The sequence below is a fragment of the Saccopteryx bilineata genome, chromosome 2 (assembly GCF_036850765.1).
Source record: "Saccopteryx bilineata isolate mSacBil1 chromosome 2, mSacBil1_pri_phased_curated, whole genome shotgun sequence".
In the NCBI taxonomy this organism is placed as follows: Eukaryota; Metazoa; Chordata; class Mammalia; order Chiroptera; family Emballonuridae; genus Saccopteryx; species Saccopteryx bilineata.
The window spans coordinates 117965983-117978071 of record NC_089491.1 but is presented as its reverse complement, the minus strand read 5'-3'; the positions used below and the strand labels follow the sequence as shown (position 1 = coordinate 117978071).

The following is a 12089-nucleotide window of genomic DNA, read 5'->3' as shown; positions in this document are numbered from 1 at the left end:
ATTTGCAACAAGAAGGATGGACTTAGAAGGTATTGTGCTGAGTGAAATAAATCAGATAAAGACAAATACCATATGATTTCACTTATATGTGAAATCTAAAAAACAGAATAAACAAACAAACAAAACAGAAACAAACTCATAATTACAGAGGACATTTTGATGGTGGCCAGATGGGAGGGGCGTTGATGAGATGGCTGAAAAAGGGGAGAGATTAAGAAATACAAATTGGTAGTTGCAGAGTAGCCAGGGGTGTGTAATGTACCGCATAGGGCATATAGTTGATAGTACTGTAATAACGATGTATGGTGTCAGATGGGTGTGAGATTTATCAGGGGACCATTCTGTAAGTTACATAAATGTCTAATCACTATGCAGGACACTTGGAGACTTCTTCTAAAGTGTGGCCCCTCCTCTGAGAAGGGGTTATACAGGGGCCTCCTCCCCCTGCTCTTCCTTCCACTAGTGTCATTAATAATATAGCTATTCATATCTCACATTTATAGAACACAGTAGAAAACCCCAAACATTTTAACCTATATTATCTCATTTAGTCCACACAACCTTATATGGTATTATATTTCCATTTTAGAAATAAACAATTTAGAGGCTCAAAGTGCCTTCAACCCTACGCAAAACCCACTAATCTTTTTTTTTTAACAAGTGACATTACACATTCCAGCATTCCATCAATTCCACAGAGTTCCTATCGTAAAATCATCAATAAGCCTAGGCCTGCTTCCTCCATCCAGCGACCTTGGGCAGATTCCTTGGACTATGAAACAAGGACAGCAAATCAGCCCTACCTAATTCGCCAAGTAGAATAAAGTAATATAATTAATGTGGAAGTGATCTGAAAACTGCAAAGAGAGATATACATACTGGAGGTGTTGCTATTAGCAACTCAGTGGGAATGAGTGTCAGATTGCCCTTAAATGATAGAAGCCAAAGGCTGCTGACGTTTCTGCTGGTAATAGAAGAAGTGCTATTAAGGGGCAAGGGAGGGAGCAGCAAGACCAAACCTCCTTCTGGCAGATAAAATCAGAAGTCCTCCTGGGTGAATGATCTCTGGATTTTAAACAGCATGAGAGGCAGGGCCCCCAAACGTGTTCTCACAAAGCCTAAGTTCAGGACAAGGCTGAGCTAAAGCACGGTGGGATAAAAAGATAGTTAAAAGCAGATGTAAAAGTTCTAGGCAGATTTCAAGTCTGAAGGAAGCTGCCAAATTTAATGAGTTTAGAATTCAAACCTATATCACACCAAGAACCAAAGGGGGACAAACATTTGATTCACTGTAGTTCATCCTTCTTAAAAAGCTTAGACTATGAATGCCAAATTGTTTCAAATCCAAAACAATTTAAGTCAACAATCAATTACTTTACTCCTTGAGTCACAATTCTTTTTCCTCCTTTTCAGAGCTCGATCCTCATTGCTCTCATAGGCCTCTCCTTGGGATCCTACCTGAACCTAAACTGTGAAACTATCGGCAAAATTCAACCCCAGTGTACTTCCTTATACAGAAGAAATCGAAGTTCAGGTGTTTCAAAGAAAACAAGGCCTGGATCCATTATGTTATTTAAAGAAACCCAACATGAAAGGGCTCCCAAAAGGCCAGTTAAACAAGAGACAAAAAAAACAGTCAAGATATTCCTTGATAAGATCCTTAAAAATTATCTTTAATTGATGCCAAATATGAACAGATCATAAAGTGACAGAAGCAAGTAAAATTGCATAGATGAAAACTATGCGCTTCAATTAGGTTCTCAATTCATAACATTCAATGTCCTCTACCTGACATATTAGACAGTTAGGGCAGGGGGATGCACAGGAGGTGAGCGTGAGACATCCTTAACCCAAGGGGGAAGCAACTGGCAAACTCAAGAAATAAGAGTGCTTTTTCAGCTTCAATGGTTTGTTGTCCTGATGGTGCACTTGAAATTAATACTACTCAATTGTTATTTTTCAGCTTGGTAATACATCACCTTTACTATTAGAGGTATGTCATCTAGAGTCCATGCTGTCTCCTTAGAGTTGCTGCACAACAGAGACAACTTTGAGCTGGAATATTTTGCAAGAAATGTTGTGGTTTGTTTTGTTTTCTTTCTCTATACCATTTCTTCTTCCTTTCTGATTGTGGTACAAAGCTGTTCTATGCTCTTTGAAGCCTCACGTCATAAACTCCTAGTTAGCTCCTGAATGAAAGTCATGGTGACCAAGGCTAATCTCCTTAGAGCTAATAGTCCTGACGTCAGCAGGGCTTCACCTTTATATACACACTGGACTTCTCCAGAAAGCCCATGGTCGTTTGACCTGAGCACAAAGACTCGCATTTGATCTTAAGACCTCTAAACCCGACACCTATACCCTGAATGAGTTCTCACAGTGACCCAAGGTGGTGGAGTTAACTCAGCTCCTGTTCACTTCTTTGCAAAAGTGATAAGTAATGTACATTCCTCTAAGGTTTACCTGAGTCATGCTGGACATGTTCGCAAATACCCTGAAATTCCATAATATAAACACGAGTACTAATACACCGCATGGTGGATGAGAACCACCTCCTGAGATAGCAAGTCAACTTGGGTTGTGTCTGGTTTAAAAACTATAATATTTTGTGTGTGGGGGGGGAGGTTGTCTTCTTGAAATGAACATAAACATCAAAAGACTTCATCTTTTCTTGAAAAAGTGGGAGGATAAAATGGCTGTTTGGCAGTTTATATCCTTTCTAACAATTTTATACTATGGATGGTTACCACCCACCAATTCTCACCCCTCCCAGGAGTAAGTGTTCCTGAAAGAAAATGGGGAATTGCCTTCTGTTGATGTTCTTTCTCCTTTCTGTTCACTCTAATCTTCTAAACAAGGAAAACTCAAATGTAAAATTGTTAAAAACAAACAAACAAAAAACAACAACAACCATGTGATTGGAGGTCTCATATTAAATAGGAACGGTGGGAAACTTTTGTACTGACTCTTCAAATGTGATGTAATTTGAAAACTCTGTAACTACACACAGTGTGAAGAAGGTCTTTTATGGCCTAAACCAAATTCTATTTAAAGAAACCTATTCCTCACTTAACATTGACATCTATTTAAAAAAACAAACAAAAAAATCTCAAGTGAGTCAAGATTGTGATGTCATTGGTGCTTTGGTTCCACCGAATCTAAACCTACGGCACAATTTTATTTTAGAGAAATGACAGTCCATCAGTCATACCCCAAAAGAAGAATTTGCTATTGGTTTATTTGATTTTGCTAGTCTAACTCACTAACACACTCCCAATGAACTGTGTTAACTCATAATCGAAACTCAACTCTCAAGGGGGAGTGGAGGAGGGCTGTGGGCAGATGGGAGAGAGGAGAGGCGAAAACAAAACCCTTTCCTGGTGACAGTCTGTCTCCTATACATCTGAGGACAGAGGAAATGGATGTCTTTGGTCTCTCTAATTCAGATCACTTGAGGTGAGTTAACCACTTTAGAGATTCAGGGATGGCTAACAGCCCTGGTGTGACCCAACTCTTCCACTGTCACCCTATTGAACTAGGGTCCCAAAACACTGGAAGAGCTGAGCTATGGCTATCAGCTTGTCAGAAGTCTCCTTCCGGAGAAAACAAGTATTCAGGACATGAGCTGTTAAAGCTCAAGACCTAGGAAGGGGATGAAAAGGTAAAAAAGCCCAAGAAAATAAATATAAGTCAACCAAAAGATAGTCATTCCTTAATAGGCAGTTTTGTTAAGTGCACCTTCAGGTCTACAAAAACATTTCAGCACATTATAGTGCGAGGGGTAAGAGCTTCGTGAAACTTTGCATGCCTATGCTACACAGATAGTCCCTGAACTCCATTCTTACTGACTTGGTTGCAGTGAGCTACAAATGGATAAGCAGCATTCATTTTCCCCATACCACCCAAACTCATAACAATAACTCATCCCCAATCCCAGGCCGACAGGTTCACTGCATGCAGCACTATGTCCTGTAACATGTGCAGAAGAACCACAGTCCAGCCTCTAACTACGAGAGGTATACCAGGTAGCCAAAGTTCGTCTCATCAGTCTTGGTCCCATTTTCTCATCCTCTGACCCACCCATCCCATAGTACTGAGTGGATTATTGCTGTTGACAGAGTGCAGCGTTTCAAACTTTGTGTGTCCTAGACCTCAGAGTCTAAATTAAAGATCATGGTATCCCCGAAAATTTGGGGGAGGTTGGCATTTTTTTCCCCACTGGGGACTTTTAAGCAGGTAGCAAATGAATAGCCAAGATGAGTCAAGGTTCAAAAGAGAAGGACACATCTTAGGGGAAAGTTTATGCCCTGTGGTCAGATGTGTGAGTTCTTCCACGATGTTGCATTAATCTTGCAGATTTACAGGAGCAGCACAGGAAAATAAAATATCCGTGTTCTTTCTTTCAACCGTGTCAGCCAGCCTGGGTGTTACTCTAGTTTCTTCGTTTATTGACTTACTGTAAATTCTAGTACAGGGTCGGGAAGAGAATGGGGGCAATTGGGAAGAATTCCAGGAGAAGCAGGGCAGGAATGTAAGGTGGTCAGCAACAGGCGGCAACATGCTAAGTGCAGAATGAAGATCCCCACTCCGTGTCCTTAACAAAGGCAGTGAGTGCCTGTCCATTGGTGGACAGCTGCTGGGCCCCAGAGGCGTCTGTTATGTGGCTCTCTTTCAGCTAGGCACAGGGTCCCAGCTGTTCTCTGGGCTGGGTGCCAGGAGCAGCAGGAGTGAGATGCTCAGCCTGTAAAGTGACTGCCAGGTGGGAAGATCATAGGAGCATCATAGGAAATATCTGAAGGGACTGGACCAGGAGGGAGGGCCTAGGAAAGGTTATTATGAACTGAGCATTCCCATATTCACAATGATGCCTAGAAAGATCAGACTATCAGAGATTTGCAAAGTGCTGTTGCCAACAGAGAAAGAATATGGAAATATGTAAGAAACATTACACTGGACCTGAGGAAGCCCTGAATGTCCAGAGTGGCCCTCTATAGGAAACAAATTCCCCAAAAGTTTATCTTGGTTTCTGCCGGAGAAGAGGGAAAAAAACAAGTTCATGGTTCATGTCCAGTTGGAAGCTGGGTCTCAGGTCCCACTTTACATCCCACAGCAGGCTGCCAAAGGGACTCGGACCAGTGGATGGCCAGAGAAACAGCACCCTCTTGGATCGATCCTCTCCAGGGTTCAGGATGGTGTGTTCTTCTTACAGTGGTGACGTTGAGACAGCGAGGATGGAAAAAGAAAAAGCAAAATATCTGTGCCCCAACCCTTCCTCCCTTTGTTACATAACTTTTCAGCTGTATTAATGGAGGCACTTTCTGCAGTTCACTGTGGGTACAGGATAAAGGCACTAAGCAACTATTAAATCAATTGGTTAAGTTCCTTAAGGGTGACTCAAGGGAAGGGCCGAAGTCTCTACAGACTTCAAATCATGACTGCAAAAAGAAATCAGCTCTGCTTTGGATGCATACAATAGATAAACATTTTCATTTACATCTTAAGAATGCACCAGAAAACATGCAGTATTGCACCTTTTTTTGTTTGTTTGTTTGTTTTGCTTGTGTTTATCTTCAGCTAGAAATAATACTTGTTCTTAGGTGTTGCTATATATACCTTGATGACTTATTTTCCATTTAGCTTCCCTTTAAGGGATGGGCATATTGGTCCTCTCTCTGCCTACACCTGCACAGAAACCTGACATTTCCCTGAGCAAAGGCAGGAAAATTGATTAAGTGGCCCCCACCCACCCCCCATTATTTATTTGGGCCCTTCATCCCACAAACTTGTAGTTTTTATTTATTTTTTTATTTTTATTTTTTTTTACTAAAATCATGCATTAATTAATTTAAGGTACACCTTAATCAAATAGGCCATAATGCTGAATAAGAGAACATGCTTTGAGCTCCGAAAAGTTATTCCCATCTGACTAACATATGCACTTACATACAGTACTTTATTTACTAATAAAGTAGTTAATAAATAAAGGAGTGCACTTTTGGTGAATGCAAATGAAAAAGAATCTATTTTTAGAAGAGTCAATTCAAAACGTAAGCTTATCCCCTATTGTTTAACGTTCTTGGCATGCGATTATAAAATAAATATTACCAGAATCAAACATGCTTACATTTAACTCCATTTGTGCTCTCTTGCCGTAAGGAGACTAAGGTTTTACATCCAGTTCTGGAGGCCAGGGGTCAGGGTACGGGACCAGTGAGACAAGACCTGTCTGTGTTGGGTTCACCTGCAGTTGAGAAACTTAGCAGCACTGCAGAAGAATCAATTAATTTAATTCGGTATCTTTTTTTAAGAGAATAGTTTGAATAGAAGGAGAATGGGACAGGGATCCCTAAAGACCAGGACCAGCATCAGATCGACAAGGTGCTTTGTGACCAGTCTTAAGTAATTTTGTTTTTCACCTTATAATATGCAGTTCAGTTGATCAAACTAAAAACATGTGTTCACTGCCCATTTTGGCTGGCCTATCATGTTACATATCATAAGATGCACTGTCTTAAATGTGCCGTGCAGTTTGCAAAGATTTATATTGGAGTCCCATACAACTTTTACTTTCATATTTTTAAGTGATCATCTGGTTTTTAGTTAAAAGAAAAAAGTTAAAGAACCCAAGGATTACAAATGTTTCAGTATGGGGAAGCATATGAATCCTATTTTACCTAGACTAGCTTATGGACCGATTTTTTTATACCAGTTTTATAAAATATACTTTCTTTCCCAGTATTTTCTTTTAAATAAAATGAAAACATTTTTTTTCATGGATCTTGAAAATTTCTGGTTGGCCACCCCCAAAATCCACAATGCAACAATGCATTGACTGATAAACAGAGCATTCAAACATTAGTAAAGTATCGACAAAGAGTGACATGGGTCACTAGGGTTTTTGTTTTGTTTTTAAGTCTTTCAAGCTGCTAAGTGGGGGTTTTTTTGCTTCTTGGCTTTTTAAACATCGGTCAGTAGCTTGCTCTTATTAACGCAGTTTTGGTTAGCTGTGGTGCAATTGCCAGTTCTGATATTGGCCTGTCTATAATGGGCTATGCTATTATTCATATCCTCTTCGATCTCCATGTACTCAGATTTGCTGAGAGTAGAGGAACTGCGCCGACTGAGGTCACTGTCAGAGGCTAAGTTAGGGGAGCTAACATGGAGCAGCTGAGCCTGCTCTTCCCCCTCAGTTTCTCGGTGGTAGAAATAGTTGAAATTGGACACAATGACAGGTACGGGCAGGGCAATTGTCAGCACACCAGCGATGGCACACAAGGAGCCCACGATCTTGCCTCCAATTGTCACAGGGTACATGTCACCGTATCCTACAGTGGTCATGGACACCACCGCCCACCAGAAAGCATCAGGGATACTGGAGAAGTGCGACTCAGCTTCTTCCGCCTCGGCAAAGTACACTGCACTAGAAAACAGTATGACCCCAATGAAGAGGAAAAAAATGAGCAGCCCTAGCTCTCTCATACTAGCTTTGAGGGTCTGGCCCAGGATCTGGAGGCCCTTAGAGTGGCGGGAGAGTTTGAAGATTCTAAAAACCCTTACCAACCGGATGACCCTGAGGATGGCCAGGGAAGTGGCCTGCTCGCCCTTCTGGTTCCCCTCTTGCTCAGCTATCTCCGTGCCGAGGGTGATGAAATAGGGGATGATGGCCACGATGTCAATGAAGTTCATGATGTTTTTGAAGAAGTCCGCCTTGCTGGGACAGGCGAAAAAGCGCACCACGAGCTCAAAGGAGAACCAGATGATGCACAGGGTTTCCACGATGAAGAAGGGGTCCGTGAAGATGTTGGAAGTGTAGATAACCGTGGTGTTGTCGATGCGGTGGACGGTGCCTGTGAAGTCCTTGTCATCCTTCAGCTCAGGTAGAGTCTCCAGGCAAAAGATGACAATGGAGATGAGGATGACCATGACCGAGACGATGGCGATGACTCGGGCAGGGCCTGAGCTCTCAGGGTACTCAAAGAGCAGCCACACCTGGCGCTGGTATTCCTTCTCGGGCAGGGGGCGCTCCTCCTCCTTGATAAAGCCCTCATCCTCCCGGAACTTTTCCATGGCCTCCTCGCCCAGTTCGTAAAATTTAATCTCCTCGGAAAACATGTCCAGGGGCACGTTGACCGGCCTCCGCAGCCGGCCCCCGGACTGGTAGTAGTAGAGGATGGCGTCGAAGCTGGGTCGGTTGCGGTCGAAGAAGTACTCGTTCCGCAGGGGGTCGAAGTAGCGCATCCGTTTCTTAGGGTTGCCCAGCAGCGTGTTGGGAAACTGTGCCAGGGTCTTGAGCTGCGTCTCGAAGCGCAGCCCGGAGATGTTGATCACCACGCGCTCGCAGCACTCGTGGTCCTCGTGGTCCGCCGGCCGGGAGTAGCTGCCATCCTGGGGGTGTCCCGGGGTGGCCGACGCCTCGTCCGCGTTTTCCCCAGACATCACCGTCATGGTGGAAGCCGGGTGCAGGGGTGAGAGACCAGGAGAGGGCCCGCGGCGGGAAGGACCAGGAGTGGAGGGGTGGGGGGGACCCCCGCGCCCCCCCCCACCGGAGTGCGCGTCACCCCCACGCTCAGGGGGGAGGGGCTTCAAACCGAGCAGGCCGAGAGTTCTGCGACTATGTTTCTGGTTCCCTTCCCCTCCACCCCGCCTTTGGCTGAGTTTGTAATACCCCTCGCCTGCAGCCCCGGGTGCAGCTTTTTTTTTTTTTCTTTGCCGAGGTGGGATGGGGGTGGGGGCTGGTGGTTCGTCCTCCTCCGAGGTGTCTTAACGGAGTGCCATCCTAGAGGGCCGGGAAATCACTTCGGGGGTTACTCTGGCCTCCCCTCCCTCCTGCGAGCCCTCCTAGGACCGGGTGCAGAGCCAGCTCAGCAGATCCCCTCGCCTGACTCCCCTCTGCTTCTCCTCGGTTCTCCCCCCTCCTACACCTCTTCGCCTGCCGCCTTTTAAGCTCCCACCAGAGCAATCGATGGACGCTGCGGAGAAATAGAAAGTGATACGGGAGTAGAAAATCAGAAGCATTCAGATGAGACGGACCTACAGACACCGAAGAGCACAGACCTCTAGCTTTTTTTTTTAGAAAGCACTGGACTTTTGTTGGACGTACACACAGACACACACAGACACCCGGAAATTCAAGTTTGGGGCTCTTCCATCCCACTTTCCCCAATGCCCAACAGCCGATCTGTTTACAACTTCGTTAAACTATAGATCGGGAAAGCGCCGAGAGACCCGGGGGAGCTCCGGGTTCCAGGCAGCATCCCATACCCGCAGCTTCCCCCACCCATCGCCCCAACCCCCGCTTTTGCAGCCCCGAACTGGGGAGTCCCTTACCTGGCCGGCCGGCTTGGCGCAGGGGCGGTGCTGAGTCGGCGGAGAGCCGGGGTCGGAATGCGGCAGGTCGCTTTGCAGTAGCCGAGCGGGAGCCGCGGCCGCCGCCGCCGCAGCACCCGAGAGGCGCCGGGCAAATCCGCCGCCCTCGTCCCCTCGTCCTACGCACCTTCAGCAGGGCAAATGCTCTTCTGAGCGACTGCGGAGGAAATGTCCATCCCTATCCCCATTCTCACCAGTTGCCAGCCACCTAGAGACGCCGTCCTCGCTCTGGTACAGAGAGTTCCGGAGGATGCGGGGCGGAGAAGCAAAATGCCACCCTCTCCCGAAGCTCTGAAGCAAATGACGATAAACAGCACTCTCGCCCCCTCCGCGCACTATGGGAGCCCTTGATTCGATCCTGAAGGAGGCGGGCAAGCCAAAGCCTGGGTCTACATGGCTCCCGGGTGCCCTCCGCTTCCCGCACTCGCGCGTGGACCTCGCCAAGGCCGAGCGGCGCGCCGGGAGCTGTTAGGAGCGCCGAGTGGGGCAGGGTGCGTGCCGTGGCCGGTCCGCTCGGTCCATTTCTGGGCGCTGCAAGATCAGCAGAAACCTGAGAAAGCGCCTGGAATGCGGAGCTGCGATTGGCCCACCCGGGCGTGGGTTGGGGAGGGCGGGGGAGGGCAGGAGCGAGGAGGTAGCTGGAAAATATGAGGGGGTGGTTCGCCAGAGGGGGGTTGGCATTCGTTTTCCACCCTTGCCAGCACAGCCTTTTGCTTCTGCCAGAAAAGCCGACCACCAATTCTACTTCCCCATGGTCCACAGCCATCCACAGGCACGGTCCCTGGCCACAACCTTCCCCGGGAATTTCACATTTCAAATGGTCAGGTCCGACGCAATGCAGGCGGTGCTGTTCCTGGCAAAACTCCTTGGATGGGTTGCGTTTGTGCAGTCCCACAATAATCCGCTTCTGTCGCCACGTTCCGCGTACCGTCTCGCCCCTCCCGCAGAGGGCTCTTTGCAGAGCCGACCCTGCTCCTCCCCGCCCGCCTCGTGGAGATACGGACTTTGGGTAGAGCTCTGCAGCTGAGGATCACCTGGGTTTGTTTTACGTAGTTACTGCGAGGCGGTGGTGCTTAGAGGCTGTCAGTCGCTCTTTGACCCAAGGCGGAGTTGGAAGTTTTCATAAGATCAGATTATTTTGAAATACGGAAGATATGGGCAACCACCAAAGGCTTCGTGGGTTTGCGGGGTTGTCTGCCAACTTAGTGCTAATTGGGACGATTCTGAGAAGCCAGTCGCCTGCCCACCTCCCCACCTATGTCCCTCCACCCGCAGCTTCTTTTCCCGGCCTAGTGCCTCCACAGGGCCACTTGCAAGGCTTGCAACTTCTTCGCGAAAGGATCTGCACAAAGGCGCAGGGCAGCAGGAGCTAGAATGTGCGTGGTGCATGGAGTGCGGCTCCAGGGTTGCCCCCGGGGCGCTGCGCCTTGGCGGCTGCAGCACCAGGGCCGGCAGCCAGCAGCGCCGGCACTTCAACTGCGGCGGAGTCTCTAAAGAGGCTGCCAGAGCCCGGAGTCGCTGCTGATTGGTTCCGCCCGCTGCATTGGACCACCCCTTCCCACCACCGCGGATCTTGTTGCCTCCTGCCTACACCACCCACCTCTTTCATCAAATCCAATGACTGCATGCTCCTCATTTTCTTGCGGCTAGTAGAAAGCCGGGGCCTCTGCGGGGTTGCCCAGGCAGTGCAATAATCCCGAGTACCGAACTAGTGAAGTCCCTCCCCCAGATTCAGACTCCAGCCTTCCTTTCAGAAAAATAAAAGTATTTGTTCTCTCTGCTCCTCCGGATCCATACCTCAGCTTTTCTTTTAGGAACAATGAGTTCTCTTTAAACTACTCTTTCCCAAGTAAAGCTCTGCCCTTTCTTCACCTTCCACACACAGATTCTATTCCACTAATTCTACCTTTTTGTGTTACTCCTTTATTGCTAAGTCAATAAATAAAAGAACTAGAAAACATAAAACTCTGCGCTGGAATACTGTCAAGTCCCTTGTTTTTGTCGCCACCAGTGCTGCTGTGATTGCCCTATAGGAAATAACCCTACTAGACCTGAGAAACATTTTCTGACCATGTCCTGGCAATCCTGGGCTTCCTTAGCCTGCTTTTGTATCTCCCTCTTCCTTTCCTTCTTTTAAACTCCTCTACGATCCTCATCTCTCTAAAACTTGCCCAATTCAGCATTTGGCCATTGCCTTACTACAAGAGATTCACAGACTGGGTGGGATCCCGGGTTCTTAATTTCAGCGCTTTAGTAGGGGACATAATAAGATCAGGAGGTTTTCAACATCCCTAGCAGATGTGTTTAGAGCAGGAAGAAAGTTCTTGAGCTGGGAACTCAACAATTTTATTCCAAGGCCTCCATTGGTAAGAGTCTGAAGGTATTTATTCATTCAACAAATATTTGATCAACCTCAGTTATGTGTCAGACATATTGTAACACGGGAGACACAGTAATAAGTAATAACAAAGGCACAAGAGGTCTTAGACCTTACATAGCTTATATTCTGGTGGGAGAAACAGACAATGAACAAATAAACCACATATTGTAATGTTAGGTAAAGAAAATTAAGGAAAAGGGATAAAGACTGACAAGTATAGATTTACATAGCTAAGAAGGGCCTCTCTGCAGAGGTAGTACTTTAATAGAAAACTTCAAGAAGAGAGAGAGAGAGCAACGATTAAGACGATCAGAAAGCTAGGTGTAGGAGCCAATGCAAAGGT

At 46.6% G+C, this 12089-nt stretch overlaps 1 protein-coding gene across 2 annotated transcripts; it reads right to left on the bottom strand.

The window, feature by feature from the left end:
• Positions 1-2625: 2625 nt before the first annotated feature.
• KCNA1 (potassium voltage-gated channel subfamily A member 1) lies at positions 2626-9866 on the bottom strand. Of its 2 annotated transcripts, none has more exons than XM_066257734.1 (2): positions 9328-9866; positions 2626-8969 (listed from the first exon to the last, which is right to left on the bottom strand). In XM_066257734.1, the coding sequence occupies exon 2, from the start codon at positions 8443-8445 to the stop codon at positions 6958-6960; it is 1488 nt and encodes a 495-aa protein (XP_066113831.1). In that variant the 5' UTR covers positions 8446-8969; positions 9328-9866; the 3' UTR covers positions 2626-6957. The 2 variants fall into 2 exon arrangements, with proteins under 2 accessions (XP_066113831.1, XP_066113832.1); XM_066257735.1 differs by having other exon boundaries at positions 2626-8776.
• Positions 9867-12089: the final 2223 nt, after the last annotated feature.